The 23,745-nt window shown below is 42.4% G+C and overlaps 1 protein-coding gene across 3 annotated transcripts in view; it reads right to left on the bottom strand.

The window, feature by feature from the left end:
• Positions 1–23,745, bottom strand: part of IQGAP2 (IQ motif containing GTPase activating protein 2) — a 294,952-nt gene that overhangs the window by 143,386 nt on the left and 127,821 nt on the right. For all 3 annotated transcript variants that reach the window (XM_049649666.1, XM_049649667.1, XM_049649668.1), the window contains exon 3: positions 4,394–4,550. In XM_049649666.1, the coding sequence (XP_049505623.1) occupies positions 4,394–4,550 (157 nt within the window). The remainder of the gene's footprint in view (positions 1–4,393; positions 4,551–23,745) is intronic.

Below are 23,745 nucleotides of genomic sequence, written 5' to 3'. Positions count from 1 at the left end.
ACACCTCCAGTATCAAAGCACGGAAGGAATGGAGTCCTTAGGCTTATTTGAAACTACTTTCTCTTTTCTTTTCTTTTTACTAAACAGGTCTTCCCCTTGCACCTACTATCCTACGATGGGCTACAGTCTACTCTGTTCACTGAGGACACTGCATGGACAACATACATGGTCCCTGCCTTCATGATAAAGGTCATCATTAAGGTACACCATGCTGCATCGAAGAGAGACAGTGTCAGGGGCCAGAGCACACACGGCATGGTCACATTACTGCGACCTGGAGTCAGAGGTAGGGGTGGCCAGGGAAAGGGCACTCATCATTAGAAGGTTTAACTCTACCACCTAGGTCACCTTTGTAACCTTAATGAGGGGCCAGGGTTGTACATAAGCTGGCGAACAAAGAGGATGGGATGGCAATGAGAGCTCTGATCGGCTCAACTCAGAGCCATCATTGCCCAAACTGAGGCCTTCAGAGTTCAGGGACAGAGCCTGTGCCGCGAGACACAGCGCCTAACGGGCAGGTCATATTTTATGGCTGCAGTCTAAGCAGACGCTGCAGTGAGAGCCCACACTCACTGAACTCATGGTTTCCAGAAGGCTTATCAAAGGGGTGGGCCTGTGTTAGCCTGAGTTCCCTTGTGTCTCAGTCCCATGACTGGGTGCTCCTTGCCAAGGGCTTTAGTCCTACAGAACCCAAGAACAGGAAGTTAAGTCTCCTGTTCACGAATATCTGACTCCTTTCAATTTTGTAAAATGAAGGAAATGGCCTTAACATTTTATGATTATGTGGTAAATCACTATAAGTTTCTTTTCAAAGACATTAGGCATTCTCAGAGATTTAATAAAAGGGGGGAAAAGGTCGGGGGAGCACCTGGGTGACTCAGTTGGTTAAGCGTCTGACTTCAGCTCAGGTTATGCTCTCACGGTTCATAGATTTGAGCTCTGCATCAGACTCTGTGCTGATAGTGCAGAGCCTGCTTCGGACCCTGTGTCTCCCTCTCTTCCTGCCCCCTGCCCGGATTGTGCTCTCTCTCTCAAAAATAAACAAACATTAAAAAAAGAAACTAAAAAAGAAAAAGGAAAAAAAAAGCCTCCTTTCTCCGGTGAATCAACAGAAGGGTAGTCTCCACTGGTCCTGTACTTTTTTCCCCACATCACAGCTGGCACCAACCTACTCCCCCCCCCCCCCCCCCCCGCCCCGATGCTATTTCCCTTCTCTCTGCCCCTCTCCTAGTATCATCCCTTCTTCTGTGTATCTGTTTTCCAGGGCCCGATGGGCAGGAGTGGCAAACACAATACTTCCATCTCTCTTAAGGTTTTGTTCAGGAATGTCATCACCTGCCTGTGCTCCACAGGTATTTCATTTTGTAACAAGAGACTGGAAGTACTTCCCCTGTTCCAAAGAGAAGTGCTATTCATTCAAATAGTAGGCTCTCTGATGCCAGGAGGAAATAGCACCTGTATGAGTTGCCTTGAGAGGGTCCACAGTTAGGATGTGGACAAAGTTGTATTCAAAGGTGTATGGTGTGCCAAGAGGAGAAACGAATTAGCCCAGCCTCTGTTCTGAGGCTCCACAGAAGATCTTGCTGGTCTGATTCTCACCACTCCCAATGTCAAAACAAAATACCCACAATTCCCTTTCAGGACAGGCTAGAGCCAAGCCCAACCTACTACCCTTTAACTCTGTCATCAAATCTACACAACTGTTAGTAGAAATAGGCCTAGGGCTTGGTAATAATCCTTCTAGAAGCAATGAAGAAAAAGACGAATTGTGCTGCAAAATGTGGACAAACGTTAATTTATTTTGTTGTGTGGGGATACAAATATTTTTTTTCTGTTCTTTTTGGAACTAAAATAAGTCTTTTTCAAAATTAAAAAACAGTAACTTTGCCTGACTAAATCAATGATTCAGTAAAGTCTTGTGAAAGGCTAGCATAATAAGTTAAAGGCTGGGGTAAAACACATGGCTTGATAAAGTCAAAAGTACTTTAACAAACACAAACATTTTTTTTCCTAACATTATCCAAGGCAGAAACTTCTGCTCAGTTATCTTTTAGACTAGAATATGAAAACAAACGCAGAAGATTTCTCAATTCCTCTTCTCTATGGTTAGCCCAAATAGTAACTCAAACATTTGCTCCGAATTAAATACACATATTTTATCTATCTATGTATCTATGTATCTGTCTATTATAATTTATTGCCAGGTTAGCTAACATACAGGGTATACAGTGTATTCTTGGCTTCAGGAGTGGATTCCCATGATTTACCACTTAAATACAACACCCAGTGCTCATCCCAAGGGCCCTCCTCAATGCCCATCACCCATTTTCCCTGCCCCCCAAGGCCCCCACACCCATCAGTCCTCAGTTTGTTCTCTGTATTTAAGAGTCTTTTATAGTTTGCCTCCTCTCTGTTCGCAACTATTTTTTCCCTAAATATACACTTTTAAAAAATAAATCTTGTTTCAATAACAACTGAAGGGTAGTGTGAATCATTCAATTAATGGGAAAGCATTCCATTTTCAACTAAGTGTTGTCCCTGCAATTTTAAGACAAGGAACTATTAAAGATACTAGAGAATCTGCAACTAAAAAAAAAAAAACAACAATATAAAGATGTAAATAGGGTTGACCCTTGAACAACACAGGTTCGAACTGTGTGGGTCCCACTTATATGCAGATTTTTTATCAATAAATGCACAGTACTATAAACATATTTTCTCTTCCTTATGATTTTCTTGATAACATTTTCTTTTCTCTAGCTTATTTTATTATAAGAATACAGTATATAATAATACACATGACATACAAAATACGTGTTCATCAATTTATCTTATTGGTAAAGGTTTCTAGTCAACAGGAGGCTATTAGTTAAGTTTTCGGAGAGTCAAAGGTAAACAGAAAAATTAAATGAGTACTGTTTTCTAAATCCCTTCTTAGACACTTTACAGAAACTCATTTAAATTTTCTGTAAGTAATGTCAATATAGAGTATAATGGTCTTTGATTAACAGAGTCAAAAGGTGAGGTTCTGTAAAGTTGAACAGCTCACTCTCTTTCAGGAAAAAGCATTTTAAGGCACATCTGATTATAATGCTCCACCTCTTCCAACAAATCCCGGAGTCGGAACTGATAATCAAACACAACTGAGCGAATAAGCAGACAAGCCAAGCAGATGGACATCTTCCCCTGTAAGATTAAAGAAGATCTCCCCAATCCCTCTTCAATTCCCATATTCCCTTTTTTCCCACAGAGGCAGGATTGTAGTTGGAAGGATGTAAATTAAGAGTGTCGGTTAAGGTTACTTTCTGAAAATAAATGACCATAAAATAAATGACACATACACACGTAAGTTATATTCGGATTTCTGACTGCATTGGGAGGGGTGTCCCTAACATCCTCTTTGGTCAGGGGTCAACTGTACAACAGATTAAGAAAATAAAGAATCGCACTTCAAAGAAGCTTTGGAAATCCTGGCCCAAAGTGCACAAGAAATCACTTACTCCAGGAGAGGATACCACACACTTAAAAACTCCTTTTTGAAGACACATTTAATGGAGGAATCTTTTACGTTGGTGTTTGCTTTTTTCTCCTTCATTTCTTAATGGAAAATGTCAAACATAATGTTGATGAAACAGAGTTAATGAACTCCTATGTACCCATCATTCAACCTCAACAATAATGAACTTATGGCCAGTCTTGAATCTCTTTCCATCCTCCTCCTGATTACTGTGGAGCAAATCCTAAATATATCACACTATCTGTAAATATTTAGACATGTGTCTCTAAAATGTCATTTTTAAAATTAAGACTATTGTTTATTTTGCTTTTGTCTTCTCCCCCGTGTACACTCCCAAATTAGCCATGAAATAATTAAAATCGGTTGCCTACAAAAAAATTAGTCTTATTTTGTTTTAAGCATTAAATGGAACAGAATTCCTACTAGACTACTCAAAATTATTATTCATTGGATCACATTGGCCCTAACTCTTTGGGGCCACAAGTTCAAGTCCCAGCTGGGTACTTTACTCCTTGATGAGAACAAGGGAGCTAATAAACTGAGTTGGTGGCAGAAAAAAGAGGGTAGAGTGCCCTCACTTTTACATTTACTGGTGCTAATAAAAATGACCTCCATGAAGGAAGAATGGGGCGGGGAGTCTGGGAAGCCCCACACATCAGATGTGTCTCAGTCTCAGCCCCAAAATGGAAACGCTCTGCTTTGAAAACTGCTGCTGCCTCAGGAATCATTATTAACAGGCTTCAAACACCAAGGACATCCCCTCCCCCCATTCCACAAAATCCTTGTACAAACACTAAGAGTAAACGCAGGGAAAGGAAATTAAATACTGAACTTTCACTTTTAGATGGGAGCCAAAACCAATTAGATCTCAGTTACCTTATAACGTGTTTGTTCCACATCATAGATCTTTTTCTCTGATACCATTTTTGGGGCAAAGAACTTGGCTAACTTTGCAAGGTAAACTCCATTCCGGAGCCCTTCTTCCAGTTCAGTGGTTGGTGGCAATTCTTCAACTAAGCAGACTTCCATCCACCTAGAAGGATGAAAAAAAACAAAACAAAAAACAAAACCTTCAAGTGACTCCAGTTGGGTAAGTCTGTGTAGATGAAGAGACACAGCATCTCCGTACGTCTGCTGGAGACGTTAAAAATGGAGCACGATCTGAAACATCTTTAGCTGTCTGGGATGGGAAGAGAGAACTTTCTGGGTGGGCCAGGATTCAGAATACAGTATGAACAAGGGGGACTCAAAGCCCAGAGCCACCGAACTCAGTTCCATGCCAGGGCTTGTCAGCTTCACCTTTGTCTGAGTCTCTGCCAATTTTCTTCTGTGGCAAAGAGTAAAATGGCCAAACCATTTTGTACGGGTGGAATTTGCTGACATGAAAGAAAATGTAATTCCAAGTTTATGAACCCAAAGTGGAGGAGATTTTTGTAGGGCTGATGCCTTGGGGAAAGCATAGCCCAAGGTCTGGTAAAATCTGCAGCTTGTCTCTGTCCAGAAATGACTACCAGAGAAGGTAAGAAGGTGTGGAAAGGGGCATCAAAAACTCAAAAAGTTTTCTTCGAATAATATACATTCCTTTTTCCAATACCAGGAAATTATTACAACTTTCTTACTTTTGCAGGAAAATGCAGTATTTACTGAATTATGAAAAAAATATCTCAGAAAAAGATCAGATTAAATCTTAGGACATTGTGCCAGTACTGTAGAAAAGAGAGCACCGAGGTCATTACAGGCTCAAGGACACACAGTGGGAGGGGAGGCTGGGCCAGCTCACATTTCAGGCTGGTGTGTTGAGAATTTGCCAGACTTGTAAAGATAATGCTATTCCTATCTGTTCTCAAGTAACTATTAACCTACCGTAAGATCCAAGAGGTAGATGTGCAGGTGTTCGGCAAAGGAGCCCCCACCTTTGCCATCAATTCACGAACAATTAGTATGAGTACCGTACCTATACGGCCAGTCCCTGCCTAAAGATCATTAACACATCCACAGATGATCTTATCAACATTTGGCACAGGAGAACACTGTTCTGCAATATTAACAAATGATCCTGATCCAAGCAGTGAATGTTGTAAAATGTCTCAACTGCTTGTTGGCAACATCTTTTAAAAGCTCCGAGAACCCCTAATAAGCAATGGACATTTACTGACCGCTTATTAAGCACTGTAAAACATAGAACATATGAGAAAAATACCAACATAAAAATATAAACAAATATAGGGGCGCCTGGGTGGCTCAGTCGGTTAAGCGGCCGACTTTGGCTCAGGTCATGATCTCGCGGTCCGTGAGTTTGAGCCCCGAGTCAGGCTCTGTGCTGACAGCTCAGAGCCTGGAGCCTGTTTCAGATTCTGTGTCTCCCTCTCTCTCTGCCCCTCCCCCGTTCATGCTCTGTCTCTCTCTGTCTCAAAAATAAATAAATGTTAAAAAAAAATTTTTTTAAATATAAACAAATATAAACATAAACATGCCTTTAAAGGGCATTGAGTATAATTGAAAAGGCAATGCAATTCCAAGGAAAAACCACAGAATCATCTAAGAAAGTTTATTATGCCCGATGCTACATGCTAGTGCTTAAGATTAAGGCTGGGAGGGGTGTCTGGGTGGCTCAGTCAGGCCTCTGACTCGTGGTTTCAGCTCAGGTCATGATCTCATGGTTCATGGGATCAAGCCCCTCCCCCAGCTCTGTGCTGACAGCACGGAGTCTGCTCCAGATTCTCTCTCTCCCTCTGCCCCTCCCCCACTGGTGCACATGCTTATGTTTGCACACGTGTGCACAGTCCCTCTCTCTCTCTCTAAAAATAAACAAACTTAAAAAAAATTAAGGCTGGGAATAAAGGAGGGTGATTAGTTCATCACTGGACTAGTCAGGGAGAGCGCTAAAAAGGTGATGGGACTTGGATTTGGCCTAGAAAAATGGAGTATTTGGAAAGGCAGAGAAGTGCTAGAAACCGGGGAGCAAGACAGGATAAACGCACACAGGAAACATGGCTGAGTCATGGAGAAAACCCACACAAGACTTTGGGCTTCTGGGGCTCATGGAGAGAAAGGAAATGAAGCTGAATATACCAAGCCAGGCTCTGGAGCATCTAGCACAGGAGAAGTGTTGTTATCTGTGGCCAAAGGAAGCAGGGAGCTCCTGGCAGCTTCGCAGCTGAGGAGTGACACGCTGACAGTGGTAATTAGAGAAAATTCATCTTGTATGATGGATGCCCGGAGACAAAGCGCTCTGTCAGGCCTTTCCCATTGGGAGGAACTGAGGGACTGGATTAGATGGGAAGAGATGGGAAGGTGGAAAGCAGACATTTTGAGAAAGCAGTAACAGGACTTGGTGACAGTTTAGAAAAGGAGGTCAAAGGAAAGGAAAATATAACCAGGCAGGGCCTGGTGTGAAGAGAGCTCTCTGCATGGGGGACACAGCCCATGTCCACTGTGTGACCCAAAGTATGTCCCCTAAGCTCTAGGGGACTGCTTTCTCCTCTGCTAAAGGGATAGGGAATTAGAAGGATGGGATGATGAGGTTCTTCTCACAACCTAAGATCCTAGGGAGACTGTGAAACTGAGGGAATAAGCAACTGGCAAAACAACATGAAGACCTTGACTTTCACATATCACATATGAGGGATATAAGGGATATGGGGTATATGTGAGCCTTGCTTCAAATCACGGAGGTAAGAGTACCACAAGGTTGAGAAATTTTTAAAAAATTAAGCAATAGATGATAATGTTGTTTTTTAAATAAAAATTTGGCCAAATTAAAAACCACAGTAGGCCAATTTTCTAATCTTTCTTTTTTTAAATTTATATTTTAATTAGTTAACATACAGTGCAGCACTGGTTTCCAAAGTAGAATTCAGTGATTCATCACTTACATACAACACCCAGGGCTCATCACAACAAGTGCCCCTGTGAGGCCAATTTTCTAAGCTACATAAATTACAAATCAAGGTATTATGCTAATTCATATAAAAACACAATCTGTTTTTGAATAATTAGCTTGAAAATTTAAGAAACTGCATTTCACACAGTATATAATTGCTTTATCACCGTTCTGGGATTGGAGTATATGTGTCAGGAGTGGGGGAGAGGTAAACTTACAACTGGTTGTGGAAGGGGTTAAATTGACAATAGGGAGCAAAGGGCAGGAAGCTAAAATAAAAAGTGAAATACGGTATTTTAGACTTGTGCTTGTTAAAAAAAAAAAGATAATCACACTTAAAAAAAATTTATCGTGCGAGAGAGAAAGAGCATAAGCAGGGGAGGGGCAGAGGGAGAGAGGGAGAGAGGGAGAGAGAAAATCCCAAGTAGGCTCCACGTGGTCAGTGCAGAGCCCAATGTCGGACTTGATTCCATGATCTATGTGATCTTGACCTGAGCCTAAACCAAGAGTTGGAGGCTAAAGTGTCTGAGGCACACAGGCGCCGCCGCACTTATTTCCGTCTACACTCGAATATATGTGCAGTTGGCTTCAAATACTAAGGATACCAAAAAGTTGGGTTAGCTACAGCCTATTTAAAATGCAGCCACTGCTAATGCTGATCACATTATGAACTACTCAAAGCAAAAGCCATCTCTTCTTCCTGTTTATAGACAATCCCTTTGTGCCTGGCAATGTGTTTACACATAGTAGGTAGCCGACAAATTGTGATTTAATGACAGATTCTGAGTGCGTCAGAAAAACTTTTCCAAGCATCACAGCTGCATCATAAAATCTCCTAGGACACTACCAAAGATTTTTGAAGCATTAGGCATCAATGGAGGTATCTCCTTTTTGCTGCCTTGAAAGTCAAATGACGCCATTATCAATGATAACTCATATTTAAAACACTGTTTTGTGCTAGAACCTGTATTTAATACTTCATGGGAATTATCACTTAATCCTCAAGATCACTTCATAAAGAGGTGCTATTAGGATCACCATCTTTATTTATTTATTTATTCATTCATTCATTCATTCATTTTTAATGTTTATCTATTTTTGAGAGAGGGAGGGAGGGAGGGAGGGAGGGAGGGGCAGACAGAGAGAGAGACACACACAGAATCTGAAGCAGGATCCAGGTTCCAAGGTGTCAGCAGAGAGCCCATATAGGGCTCGAACGAATGAACTGTGAGATCATGACCTGAGCCGAAGTTGGAGACTTAACCAACTGAGCCACCCAGGCACCCCAAGGATCACCATTTTTAGATGATAATCGGAGGCTCAGAAAAGCCCAATGCCACACAACTGGTAAGTGAAAGACCTCAAAAAGCTGCCAGGGCCTCTGCTCCTCTAATTCTAACTTTCAACTTCTCGTGACTCACCCAGGCTACTTCCAGAGCAGCACTAAGATTCCCATGGTTTGGAGACATACACGCTGCCGCCACTTTAGTGTAAGGTCAGAGTTGAGTCAATTTCCTGGAGATTCATTCATCCTCTTACGATTCCCTCTTGGTCACCTGTCTTGAAATGATGAATGGCAAAAGGCACGGGCTGCCTCTCGTGGTTGCCATTTCAAGCAGGGATTGGGTATGGGAAGCTGAGAGCCTCTCCAAATGGAGTTACTTCCTAGAGAACTCCCGGAAGCCTAGACAAGATCTCACAAAGTCTTCTAAAATATACTACTTGGAAACTCCTCTCAATTATTGGTGGACGATTAATAAAAATTGACTGACACCAAGACTATTCTCCTGAGACAGGTGGCAAACCCTGACAAAATAATCAGACAGACTGGCTAGTTAACCTTGTTCTGACTGTATTAAAATACCTCACAACGAAGCGGAAACTATAGTATGCAAACTTCTAAACTAGCATACGGTCATGTGGGCTGAATATCCTTTTGATCTACTTTTCTTTTTTTTTTTTTTTTTTTTTAATTTATTTTTGGGACAGAGAGAGACAGAGCATGAACGGGGGAGGGGCAGAGAGAGAGGGAGACACAGAATCGGAAACAGGCTCCAGGCTCCGAGCCATCAGCCCAGAGCCTGACGCGGGGCTCGAACTCACGGACCGCGAGATCGTGACCTGGCTGAAGTCGGACGCTTAACCGACTGCGCCACCCAGGCGCCCCTTGATCTACTTTTCAAAAGTGTAAGGAAAGAACTTGGAACAGCGATACCCAATGGTTCATTCCAGAAGTTAGGAGACAGCTAGGAGTGACTGCTGACCAGGGTCCACATTTCCCAGTCCCACACTATCTGTTTGGGGTCAAGTGGCTGGGTTGTGATCACAGAATATGAGAGGAAATGATGTGCATTGCCCCGAGGCTTGCTTCAGGAATGTCTCCCATAGATGAGTTCCACTGTCTCTTCTGCTGTCTGTGAGCAGGATACCACAACTCATGAAAGCAAAGTCAAAGAACTTCCCTCAGCCTGGCTCCCAAATAACTATGGTAAAGAAGTGCCTGTGCCCCCTCATTGTTGTCTTACATTACTGAGTGTTACAGGAGCGAGAACTGAACTTCAATTGTCAACTCAACTCAGTGGTTTATCTGTTAAAGAAGCCAGTGTTACTGAGCCAAACCAACAAAAATCCTAAGTGTGATTTTTACGGTCTGTTGTTATCAAACTTCCTACAACAAGCACAATGTAGAGACAATTGGCCTGATGTTCAGGAAATGTGTCTCTGTGAGCAGAAGCTGGATGTACTGGAACGGTCTTAGTCCACGAGCCTAAAATCAGAATGGAATTCAATATGCCAGTATAATTACATAATATGATTTTGTTTTATTAGCCGTTTTACTGAGAAATAATCCATACACCATACACGCATCCATTTAAGATGTGCAGTGCAATGATTTTTAACTTATAGGGTTGTGAGATCATCATCATTATCAATTTGGGAACATTGTCATCACTCCAACAAGAAACTCGACAACCATTAACAGTCACTCCCCACTTACCCTGTTAATCCCAACCCACTAATGTACTTTCTATTGATATGCCTATTGTGTACATTTCATATAAATGCAATTCTACAATAGGTGGCCTTTAGTGACTCGCTTCTTTCATGAGCATACTGTTTTCAAGGTTCATCTATGGTGTAGGATGTATTAATACTGCATTCTTCTTTATGGGTGAATAATATTCTGCAGTATGGCTATATCAGATTACATCAGTTTATTGACATCTGAGTGTTTCCCACTTTTTGGCTATTAAGGACAATGCTACTAACCTGTACACTAACATAAGTGTACAAGTTTTTGCATGGATAGACGCTCTCGTTTCTCTTGATTATACACCTAGAAGCGGAACTTCTGGGTACTAAGGGAACTTTGTGTTTAGTCTTTTGAGGAACCTCCAAATTGTTCTCCAGAGCAGCAGCAACATTTTATATTCCCACCAGTAGTTTAAGAAGATTCTAATTTCTCCACATTCTTGCCAATACTTAGCTGTCTTTTTGATTATAGCCATCCCAGTAGATGCAAAGTGGCACCTCATTCTGGTTCTTTTCATTTCCCTGATGGCTAATGATAATGAAAATCTTATACACTTATCACCCATCTGTATATCTTCATTAGAGTAATGTCTATTCAAATCCACTGCCCATGTTTTACCTGGGTTATCTTTTCATATATAAGAATTATATAAGAGTTCTTTATATATGATATACAAGTCCCTTATCAGATGAATGATTTGAGTGTCTCTCTTCATTTTGGGTATGTGTTGTCTTTTTACTTTCTTGATGTTGTCTTTTGAAGTACAAAAAGGTGTTTAATTTTGATGAAGTCTCATTCATCCATTCTTTTGCTGCCTGTACTTTTGATGGCATAGCTAAGAAACCATTGCCTAACTGAAAGTCACAAACACTTACCTATGTCTTCTTCTAAGAGCTTTATAGTTTTAACTTTCACATTTAGGCTTTTGATTCATTTTCAGTTATTTTTTTTTAGTAAATTTTGAGAGGTAAGGGTCCTCTCAAAGAATTCATTCTTTTGCGTGTAGATTTACAGTCCCAGCACCATTTGTTAAAAAGACTATGCTTTCCCCCATTAAATTGGCATCCTTATTAAAAATCAATTGGCTGTCAATGTAAGAAGTTATTGGTAGACTCCTGATTCTGTTCTAATGACCTATGTATGGATGGTTTCCATATGGATAAGACATGAAGTATGCACACAATAAAATCAAGCTACAAAGACCTCCTGTCGTCAAGAGCCTGGAGCCTGTCTTTAAAATCAACCTAAAAACCCTCACAAATGAAAACCAGAATTGGCCTGTTGCCCTTGTACTGTTCTTCACGGGTCCTTCTACTGATTAGTCCTATTGAGCCACAACACCAGTATGTGAACGTCTCATCCCAAAGCAAAAGTCAAAGCCATTTCTTATGAGAATCTGAAGAGCCATTCTAGAACTTCATCTTCCTTTTCAGGACAAAGGCACTACTTTCCTATCCATGTGATTCTTCTCTTTTCTCTCTGTAGGGAAAGTTCAGATCACTCGCTAGGGACAGAGAAATTAGAAGTAAGAGGAAAAGGAATTTTCCTTTTTATCATTTGAGCAGCTTCTCAATTTTTTTTTCTTTTTAGGTTAAGGCCAAAAAGAAAAATAACAAACGCCATTTTGTCTTGCAAGAGACCAAAAAAAAAAAAAAACCCCAAAAAACAAAAAAACCTTATAAAAACCATGAGACAAATGGTCCATCCTACTGTGCTAACTTGTGCCTTGCAGAACATATGAAAGTTGTTTCTTCACCGAGGCATTTGCTATCTGAATTGTTATTCAGGAAATCACCAACTATAAATTTTGGTCTCTATCATCCAGCACTGTATGGAAGAAATGTCCCAAAAGGACAATTGCTGGCCACAAAAGAAAAACTGTGTGTTTTTTCCCTGCACAAACCTTATTTTAAGGCAGGGTCTAGTTGTATGAACTTTCAAGTATTACAAGTCAATTCATCTCCCTAAATGTTTTGAAAATCAGCTTATGAGATATTTAAAAAAAATAAAAGCAAAGACCAGGTATTTTAATACATCTAGTGTAAGTGGTCCCTTTTGTGCCATTGGGAAGTCACATGTCAGGAGGACTGGATTAAACTTTCATGGTCAACCTTTCTCATTTGCTGGAAGCTGATGCAAAATGGTGACCCCAATTCTATTAGCCTTGTTAGCACAAGTGAACAGGGATGTAGGAAATCACACACTGTAAAACTGAGCCCCATCCTATGCTCATACAATGCTTACTTAGTTCACTATAAGAAAATGACATGGGGAATGTAAAAAAAAAAAAAAAAAAAAAAAAAGGCGTGAATTGTTTCCTTTAAAACACAGACATACAGTACCATGAGAACAATCCGTAGGTGACTCCACGTCTAGCAGGAATGGGGCAGACGTCCTTGGATGTATTTCTCACTCTCCTCTTGAGGAAGGAGAGGATACAGCAAAATCTACTCAGTCTGGCAAGCATTTCCCAAACTGTGTTCCACAGAACGCTGGCTCCATGAGATACTACCAGTGTCCTGGGAGGAACGGGGGCGGGGGGCAATTAAATTTTAAAAATGCTGCATTCTATATCCTCTCTGGAAGATTCCTAAGTGGCAGTAATAGTATGCCAAAAGCTCAGAGAATTCCTGAAGTAGGAAGCCAAGTTTAATTTCCTTTAACCTAATGTTCCCCACGGTTTGGGGCCACAAAACCCCTTCTCCCTCGAACACTTAGCAACATTTCATGTGATGAAGGAAACGGCAGGCAAGTGAGAGATGCGGTACAATTTGCTGACTAAAACTGTGGCATCGGGGGTTACACTTTCTGGGTGCAAATTCTAGTTGCAGCACAACATCACTGAGCTGTGTGGAAAACAAAGAGACTTAAAAGTGTCTGTCCTCTAGGGGGGAGGGGCTACCGTATGGAGTTAACGAGAATATGGGTACAACGTCCGGCACTGTGCCCAGCACTCAGTAAGCACCTAGCCAACATTAACCACAATTCTTAGCCTGTCCTCAAGTTTGACTATGGTCCATTTCCTTACCACACATAACCTTGAGAGGTTTAGTCCAATTCATACTTTTGAGAATCTACTACTGTTCCAAGGAGAGGATCAGGCAAAGCCCCTCAGTTTACAGAGCAGAGTCTCAGATTATCACTGGTGTCGGGATGCCAAGAGCTCAAAGTTGTTTAGCGAATTCAGCCGCACAGCCTCAGTACAGCTTCTAGGAGAGAGCTGGCACCTGGAAGTCACACCTAAGATTCTCTTCTCTTGAACCAGTTTTTTCAGAGAATCTTCATGGGTGAGTTATTTCTTAGAGAAGCGTATTTAACGAATGTATTAATGGTGCTCTCCTTCCCCCTATGTTTCCCTTAGATGTGGGATAAGGAAGAAAGAGAAAGAAACATACAGGCCTGGGGCAGTGATGGAAATAAGGGAAGCCTGCAAACCTCGTAGCCCTATTTCTAACAGGTTGGGTAAGTATTTGAAGATTTTGGAAAAAAAAAAAAAACTTAGGCAAATTTTTTTCACAAAATACAGTTGCTCAGATACATGCTCTATGGATAATTCATCCTTACTCCAGGCACAAGACTTTACTATGCTTCTATTTAGGCTTGGCCCAGTTAGCCACCTACCTGGATGTATTATACTGGTAGTACCACATGCTTGCAGAGATGACTGGTGTGGCAGACACAGATACATGAACACAAAAAAGACATTTACATGTGCTAAAATTTCTAGGTAAGCAGACATCCCATAAAGCAAAGAGCCTATAAAATAAGAAAAAAATCTTTTAACCCAAAACATGCACTTGGTTTTAATGTGGGAATTAAATAAATACATATACTTGAGAAGAAGTGTTTGGAGCCTTGGAGCCTCTGGGATCCAGAGATCAGGGCGAGAATGAGGCGGGTTCACAGGTCACACCTCCTTAGAATCTTCCAATGTTTTCTGCCCTCTGCTGGTGTCTAATACATGTGCCTGCAGGTTCTCAGATATGCAACCTCCCCGGTATGTTCAAACAGTTAGAATCTACTAGCACAAACTTTCTCAAGAGCAATCTCCTGATAGGATGGTAAATATTATTGCACACCTGTTAAGTTCAGGGCATGGTGCTTCATAAAGTTTCATTTACTCTTCCCATAATCCAGTGGGTTATCATCTTTAAAAACATGAGGAGTCAGATACCAAGGAAGATGAAATATCATGTCGAAGATTGTATATAAGAGGGAAAAGCAAAATATGAATCCAAAGATCACTCGGCAGTGTGTACATTCACCACCACACTGTATGGCTCTTGAAAGAATAGCTGAAGAAACTTAAAATACAATCCAGATGTTTTACTTTGTGAATATAGTTTAATAAACACAGCTATGGTCCAAGATTTTTGTCCAACACCAAAACTGGAAATAGCCTCCATGTCTAATAAAATCATGTTGTGGCCATTGTTTACAGTGTTATATAGCCACTAAAGATACTTTCAAAAAATATCTAAGAAAACTGGGGTGCCTGGGTGGCTCAGTCAAACGTCCAACTCTTCATTTCAGCTCAAGTCATGGTCCCAAGGGTCGAGGGATTGAGCCCCACGTCAGACTGCGCTGAGCATGGAGCCCGCTTAAGATTTTCCTTCTCTCTCCCTCTCCCCCTCTCTCTCTCTTCCCCTCTATGCCTCCCCTACTCGTAGACACCCTCTGTCAAAAATACTTAAGATAATGGAAAAATACTGGTGGTAAATTTCAGAGAAAAGGACAGGAGGCAAAATTATAAAATTGATAATCCTATTTCTAAAATTACATATATATAAATAAATGCACACAGACCAGAAAAAACATACAGCCAATATTAACAGTGGTTTTCCTTGTGTAATTACATAACTGGTGGACTTTTTATCTTTTCACGTATCATTGTCATAAGCATGTCTTATTTCATAAATAGAAAATAATGGAAAACTGCGCATTCTCAAGTTTCTGTCTCTTCTGCATATATAAAGACAAGAACTGGTTTGCTGATTACACCAAACACTTGAGCCAACATCAAGTCTTGTAGTAGAAACATTGAAATACTGATAAAAGCCGGGTGGAATAGGAGTACAGGGAAAAATGGTAGTTTGTGATTTTAATCTAGTTTGCGATGGAGGACAGAAGCAGGAGAAAACTAAAAGAAAACACTCTAAGCTTTTTTTTTTTCTTTTTTTAACAAGCATATTGATTGAGACACCTAACTAGTACGATTCCCTATGAAGGAAAACATTGAGTGCAGGTATCTTTTCATGTGCTTCTAACCATATCAACCATCTGGTTTTAAGGCTTGGAAAGTGAAGGAAGAATTATCATTAATAAACATAATAAATGAAATATTAAAAAATCAGAAGCACAGCTTGGATTAGCCTTACTGCTTAACACGAGAGGAAATAGAGAAAGAAGAAATTGTTATGCAAAAGGGCAGAACTTGAAGGTTTGGAAAATTCTCTGCCTACCAACATTGTAAAAAATGAGAAAGCATGTTCTGGAGGAACAAGGGGTGTGGCTGGATAATCACTGCCTGAGAGTCCCTCTCATTCATCTCACAGTCAGGAAGGCGTAGAGATGGGGCTACAACAGCAGAGACAATGCCCACTTAGACTCAGACAAGTGTCTTGTCTCTATGAGGCAAGTGTTTTGTTTTCTATGAGGAAAAAGGTTGTCAGACCTCTGGGATTCTACGGCCCAGACAGCAAAATTATCTGGCTGTGAACAAGAAAAGGGAAGAATGAGCCTGAAGGTGATTCAGAGACTGACAAGGCTGCCTTCCTACCCCAGGTCCGGCCTCTGTCTCCCCCTTGGTTTTACTGGGTCATGCTGCTACCCCAGGGGGCCTGGAAGGCAGGGCCACCTCCTTGATGGCCAGGACAGAGTGCCAAGAGGATGGCTCATGAGCCTTAAAATCTAATGTAACTTGCCCTGCTTGGTTTTGACTTGCTTGGGATCCGTGGCCCCTTTCTTCTTTTTACTTTCTCCCTTTCAGAATGGGAATACCTGAGCCTGTCCCCCACTATAATTTGGAAACATGTAACTTGCCTGGTCTCACAGGTTCGTGGCTGGAAAGGAATTTTCGCCTCAGGATGAATCTTACCTCTAGTCTCACCCACACTTGATTTAGGTGTTCAGGTGAGATCTGGGAGTGAGAGTTGGTGCTCCAGTGAGTTAAGATTTTGGGGCTGCTGCATTTTGTATTACAGAAGACTATGAATTTGGGGGTCTAGAGGGTGCAGTCTTATGGACAGAAGGGTGTCCCCTCCAAATTCCCGTGTTGATATCCTAACCCTTAGTGGTTCATAATGCAACTATATTTGGAGAAAGAGAAGATTAAGTTAAAGTGAGGCCATCAGGGTGGGCCCTAATTCAGAATGACTCGTGTGTCTATGAGGGAAGAGCACAGATACATCCCGGGACAATGTACGCGCAGAAGGAAGACAATGTGAGAAGATGGTCATCTGTAACGAAAGAGAGATGCCTCAGGAGAAACCAAACATGCTGACAAGCTGATCTTGAACTTCTGGCCTCCAGAAATTCGAGAAAACCAATTTGTGTTGAGTCCCTCATTCTAAGGTATTTTGTTATGGTAGCCCAAGCAAGGACACTAGCTAACCAACCCTCCCCCCGACCATTTATCCCCTACAACCCCTCCCCCCCACCACTTATCCCCTACAACCCCTTACCCAATTCCATTTCTCTTCACTGCATTTATTGCTACCCGGCAGATTACCTCATATTTATTTGTTTGACTGACACTTACTTAAAGCACCGTCAGCGCAAGCTCCCGTGTCGAAGAAGGCATACAGCATGACAGGAAAGCACAAACTCAAGAGCCATGCTGAGGCTGAACCCAAACTCTGCCACTCACCTGTCCCGTAGCTGTGTTAAGTTGCTTAACCTGGGTCTCAGTTTCCTAATTTCCAACATGGGGATAATAGTAATACTGATCCCGAAAACGGTCACCGAATAGAAGAAAAGCATGACACCAGCATCCTGCAGGCGGTAGGCACCTTCCGTGGTCGCTCTGGTAGCTGTCGTTGCTCCCTGCAAGCTCCCAGGCCCACCCTCGGCACAATGGCCAACATAATCCACCAAATGCATCTGTCCTCCAGCTCTATTTGTTTAGCTGTCCCCTGCCATCCATACACTCATGGGGCAGCAATTATGCCCGCCTCTTACCAAGGTCAAACATGCCTTTTCCTCTAGTCAGTCTGTGGCTTCCCCTTCATTAACCCAGCCCATCCCAGCCACCTGCTCCACCAAACACACACACTACTGCCTTACCCCAGCTAAAGACTTAACAGGTATTTAGTAGACGCTATACAAATGTTCACACGTAGGCATGGAAGCCAGGCTTCCCCTCTGACGGGCCTCCCAGGACACCGATAATGCCGTTCCCAAACGACTACAGCACATGGGTGAGCTCAGCACCGAGCAGGTACTCGGCACTGATATGAATGTATTCTCACACTAACCTCATGAGATGGCTAATTATTTCCCTCTGAAAGAGAGGGAATGAGGCTCAGAGTTAAGTATGAACTTCTCACGGTCCCACAGCCAGTAAACAGGCTTCAATGCAAGCTCAATGTCGCCTCCGCAGCTCATGGGTCCCACCACACTCGACTCTGCTCTGACAGCTCATTTACGATGAATGGGGTGAACAGGGCTCATGCTAACTTCCTAGGGATCATCACTTCTGAAGCATAAACTCACAGTGAAGCCTTCTCTAAAACTCAAATAAGCCAGTTCAGATCTTCACAGACTGTTTTCCTAAAGCGAGGCATACCTGTGCTTTAACAGAAGGTGAAGAGAACGTATTCTTTGGGACTGGCTGAAGAGGCTTTCACTTTCTGAGGTGTCTGTGGGGTGCAGCGGATCACTGGACTTTGGGTTCCCCCAAATCTGGCTTATGAGCTTGGTTCTACAACTCATTAGCTGTGGTTACCTTTGCAGGCAGCCATCAACCTGGATCCAGACTTGCCCTTTCAGAAATTTGGGCACAACGCCGGCAACCTTACAAAGATGTCATAAGAATTAAAGCAAATACCATATGTGGAGTCACCTAGGGAAAGAAAGGGCCTGCCATGCAACAGGTGTTCAAGAAACAACTGCTCACCAAAGAAGAAAAGGGAGATAGGCAGGTGAGCATTAGTTTCAAGTGTAAGATTCCAAAGGAGCCATCAGATACCACATATTCTCCAAGGAGGGTCTTTGCTATGCATGCAAGGAGTCTGGCCACACTGGCCTGTACATCTAAGATCCAAAGTCCTCTGGAGGGAGGCTGCAGGGGCAGAGGATACCTTGCAGGAAAACCAGCAAATCCAAGTGCGTAGAAAACTGAACTAAAACACTGGGCTCTGTTCACCTGGCTTCTGAGAACTTGCTACAGGGTGAGATAAGGCTGTAAGGTTCTCCTTCAGTGCAAAACACCTTCCATTTTGCAAGGTAGCCATGAGCTGGGGTGCAGAGAAAAAGCAAAGAACTTCAAGTACTAGACAGGAGCAGTTTCCTGGCAAATCAACACTCATTTGAAGCTTCCGCATAAATTGTGGCCTAACAACTGAAGGCTTGATGAAGCAGATTCTCCTTCCTGGGTTTGCCTGCATTGTGCATGTGACCTAACCACAAAATAATCACTGTTCTTGCACTTTTTAACATTTCTTTGCCTCAAAGTAGCTGGAAAACGAAAGCAGCAAGGTTAATAAGCTCATCTTGAACTTGGCTAATTTGCCACAACCGCTCTCTTCCCTCGATTCTTTTTACAACCCTTTTCTACTTTCTAACCAAATATTCGGTATGGAATTGTTAAACAGACATGCTAGAACAACAAGAAAATGCCATAGCTAAAGCCAGGCCCTCTTTCAAACCTTCGGAAACGTTACTGTCCAAAACTGCAGCCAGTGTGGATTTTCTTTCTTCTCTTCCATCCTTAAACTACAGGTACTGGCCCTTCTGTGCAAAGTTAACCCTCTCCTGGAGACGGGAAAACAGGCAAAGATTCGAAGACCAATTCTTCTAGAGTCTTAAAGGTCCGAAAAAAAGTAGCTCTTGGCAGGTAGTACTGCACAGCGGAGAAGACACTAATGAGAAGTTTAAGGGCAAGACGTGTCATTTCAGTACCATACCAAGAGTCCCTACCCCCTCCAGCTACATCCTTTGCCCAGTCATTACTGATTTCCCCCACCCCCACTACCAGCTGTACCAAGGAAGTGACAAACGGGGACTCACTAGATGCCATCAATCATTGTCACTAAGAGGAGAATGAAAAGAATCCAACAAATGTTCTTGCAAATGCCTCCCACGGTCCACTCCCACGCCACCCCCTCTTCGCGGATACACATCTTTATGAGCAGCCAGTCACTTTTTAACAGCCCTTCAGTTGGGATATGTGAGGAGCAGACAGAAGCATCCCCATCACCATTCTTCGTCATACGCACGTCCATGTTTACGGTTCCCAGCTCACATGCTCCCCAGCCAGACTGGAGCAGGGCTGTGCACCCACTGGCTGCTGGTGACCCAGACGCTGTAGAGCAGAAAGGCTCATGACGAACATGGTGCTATACGTGCAGGAGGGTTGGTGGCAGGGAAAGGGCGCGCGACACAGGTAGCAGATGGCGCTCTCCACAACTCCTTCTCAACAGAGAGCCTGCGGTTCCTTATTTCTCGGCTGACCATCGTGACACTGATAAATCAATTCCCATGGCAACAGCTCTAAGTATACCACTAAAAATAAAAGAAGTGGGCTTTAAATGGAAGACAGACACTTGCACGCATTCTGGGAATACAGCGAGAAGCAGAATGTGGCAAGTTGCATCATAAACCACAGGACAATTTTCCTCTTTGACTCCATAATCCCCTACTGCACATCTATCCTGGCAAGATGATGGAACGAAAATGACAAAAACAAAAGACCAAGTGTGTGTGCAAGGATGTTAATTACAGTGATATTAAACATAACTTAAAAGTTGCTTCACAGCAGAGACTTCGAAATTATAAATACAGATGAAATATGAGGCAGCTATTAACATTTGTGATGATAACTTAGAAAAATGGAGGAATAATGATGTAGTAAAGTGAATAAAACAAGAACACAAACTTATGTTTTTCTGGTTTTAACTATGCTAGGTATAGCCTCCTATGAAAATGTTAGAAAAGTTGATACACTAGGTTGGTGGAATTGTAAGGTCTCTTAAATTTGTTTTGAGGTGTTTATGATAAAAATTAAGGTCAAAGAAAAACTGGGGTAAAAAGTCACCTCAATTACTTCAACTGTTTCCAAAATCTCAGCTCTGCCACACAAGGGTAGATAGCAACTAACTAGATGTACACCTAGCACTAAGAATGGAGCTTTCAGAGCCTGGTAGGAAAAGACTCTAACTAAAAATAACTAAAAGCTAAAACTAAGACAGCCTCACCTTTGCCTAAATTAAAAATACTGTTGATCCTGGAACAGCGTGGGGGTCAGGGGCAATGACCCCCACCACCACAATTGAAAATCTGCATGTAAGTTTTGACTTCCAAAAACTTAGCTACTAATAGCCTACTGTCGACTAGAAACCTTACCAATAACAGTCTATTAACACATATTCTGTATGTCATATAGGTTATAAGGTTATATATCATGTTCTTAGAATAAAGTAAGGCAGAGAAAAAATGTTAAGAAAATCGTAAGGAAGAGGAAATCCATTTACAGTCCTCTATTTATCGTATAACCCCCGTGTTGTTCAAGGGTCTACTGTATTTTTAAGTTCAATTCTGTGCTGTTCAAGGGTCAACTATACCTACACACCACATGCGATACAAGAATATACACAGCTCTAAATGACATATTTTACACATGTCCCAACAGTTGCCTGTGGGAGGGAGGAGACAAGGGCTAAAAAGAACTTGAAGGGAGCCCAGCATAAAAATGTGGCCACCATCATGTGACCTGTGAGACTGTGTGCCGCTCTGGGGAGCGTGACTAGCTGAACCTCTGCACCTAACATTTCCTCTCTGAGACAGGTACCATGGTCCCAAACACTAGTTGCTTTATTTACATAACGGCCATTCCATTCAGCCCCACATTCTAGTTTTCCTTCTGTTTACAACAGGGTTAAAAGACCGCAGGAAATCATCATTACTGAAAAATACATAATCACGTTTCCAATTGTGTACACAAGTATGTTACACAATTGCCTAACCGTTTTAGAGCAAGATGTGAGTGTATGTAGAGTTTATTTATATACATCTGGTATTAGGACTATATGTAACTATTCAAAAATGACAAAAGAAACTAGCAACAGTGGCTACCTCTGTGGAGGGGAACTGGGCAAAAGGAAGACGTAATTCTCACTGGTGTACTCTCTTTTCTGACCTTTTAAATTTTGCACCATGCGCATTTATGACCAGATATATTTCAAAGCACTTAATCCACCCACCCGGCATACGAAATATTACAAAACAGGCTTGAGAAGTAAAACGTTCCAATTATACCAGAATTGGCAAGAATCCAACCCAGTCTTCTCTAAGCTCCCGCCTTGGTTTCCCTTGGCTAGATACCATTCCTCCCAGGTCCTTTTTACCCGGCTCAACCAGAATCAGCTCACCAGGTGGCAGCATTTGCTGCTGTACTTGGCTGTAGATCTTTGATTTTATATGTAGGTTAATTATTAATTAGAGCCACCTAGATTATCTTCCCAGGACCAAAGGCAGCTGGGGACTGCGTCCTCTATTAAATATCTCCACCCTTGAGTCTTTATGTCTTGGCAATGAGAAATACAGACGCCCCTGTGATTTGATGGCAGGAGCCCCAGGGGGCTTCAGAAGCCTCGTGTCTTAAGGAAGCCATGTTAAGAAGTTTTTCAATTCGGGTCCTTTTCATAGGACTCCATTTCTTTACTGTGTGCCAGCTCTTGAGTCACAACAGCAGCTACCTGGGGTGGAATGGTCATCGAGAGTGGGGAGACAGGGCCAGCAGGCCAGCAATGTCTGGCCCCACTACAAAGTGGTGCCTGTGGGACCTGCCCCTATGGCATGTTCCAGAACTGGGCACCTTAATTGCCAAATACAGTGAAATCTAAGAAAGCCTTTGACATGCACAAGAATTTCCAGACAGATAATTAAGGACCATTTCACTTGTCTAACAATTTCATCATTGTTCTGTATTAAAAGAGACATCAGAAATTGAGAGAACTTTTTCCCGTGGCAAACCCTTAAAGGAGGAGGGCAACACAAGTCCACCACACAAATAAAAAGGAATCTTGTCCCACCCACCATGGGGAAAAAGTGACAGGCAAGTGGAGTTTTTAGCGGGGAGCTCCACGGAGCCAGAAAACAAACTTCTAGGCAGTGACAAAATAAAACTTAAACTACACTGCAGAGCATTATATGTAGTTAGGAAAAAGAGGGCCGACAGGCAAAGAGTGATAGACACAAAAAGAAATTGGCTGGAAAGCAGGAGACAAACATACTGCTGAAATACACACTATGGTTTCCCCTCTGACAGGAAGCACAAATCGGGGCCAATGCAGTGAGTGACATGGAGCTTTCCAGCTCGGCTGCCTGGACAAATGACCAAGAGAGCTTCAGAGGAGAGATCTGGAGAGTGGAGGCTGGGAGGAGAGCCCCCCTCAAGCGCGGGGACACCTCCTCACTTGCTCCTTCCACCGCTACCGTCATGTTCACTTAATGCTTCACCTTCAGGGAAGTCATTCGCGACCACACAGAGAGAGCTAGGTTGCAAACCACTGGGAGAGTCACACGAAGGTTTTAGGGAACAGGAGCTGGTTATAAGAGAACACTATCACACGCTGGTGTTCTTAGGTTTCAGGAAATGTGGCTTGATGAACGGTACAGCCAGCTCTGGGCAATAACAAATCATGCTGGAGGGTGTTCTGGGCCGGCTCAGGTTTCACAATGCTTCCATTTCAGGGCTGCAAGGCAGCCTCACCTAACACCTTCCAGCACCGATCATCTGGAAGACACGGGATCTGAAGCTGACCAGTTACCATCTTGACCGTCTAAATATCTACAGACATTACTAAGTGTATTTCCAGACCACAGACATCAACTGTGTGTGTATCTCAAGCCACAATTCTAGCACATACATAGAATATTAAATAGATAGGCACACACTCACAAATAGAAAGCATATGCGAACAGCAGCTTTCTCAGTGTGATCACTGGTAGACAACAACAAGCAGGGACTCAGAATTAGGTGGTGACACCGTGATACATCACTAAGCCAGCCCATGACAGAGCTACAAGAGTACATGTGCCTTATGTACACACAGAAACAGGATTTCAAATTATTCCAGCTAAGAAGCAGCA

Source organism: Panthera uncia (genome assembly GCF_023721935.1).
Source record: "Panthera uncia isolate 11264 chromosome A1 unlocalized genomic scaffold, Puncia_PCG_1.0 HiC_scaffold_17, whole genome shotgun sequence".
Classification (NCBI taxonomy): domain Eukaryota; kingdom Metazoa; phylum Chordata; class Mammalia; order Carnivora; family Felidae; genus Panthera; species Panthera uncia.
This window is presented reverse-complemented; position numbering and strand designations above follow the sequence as displayed.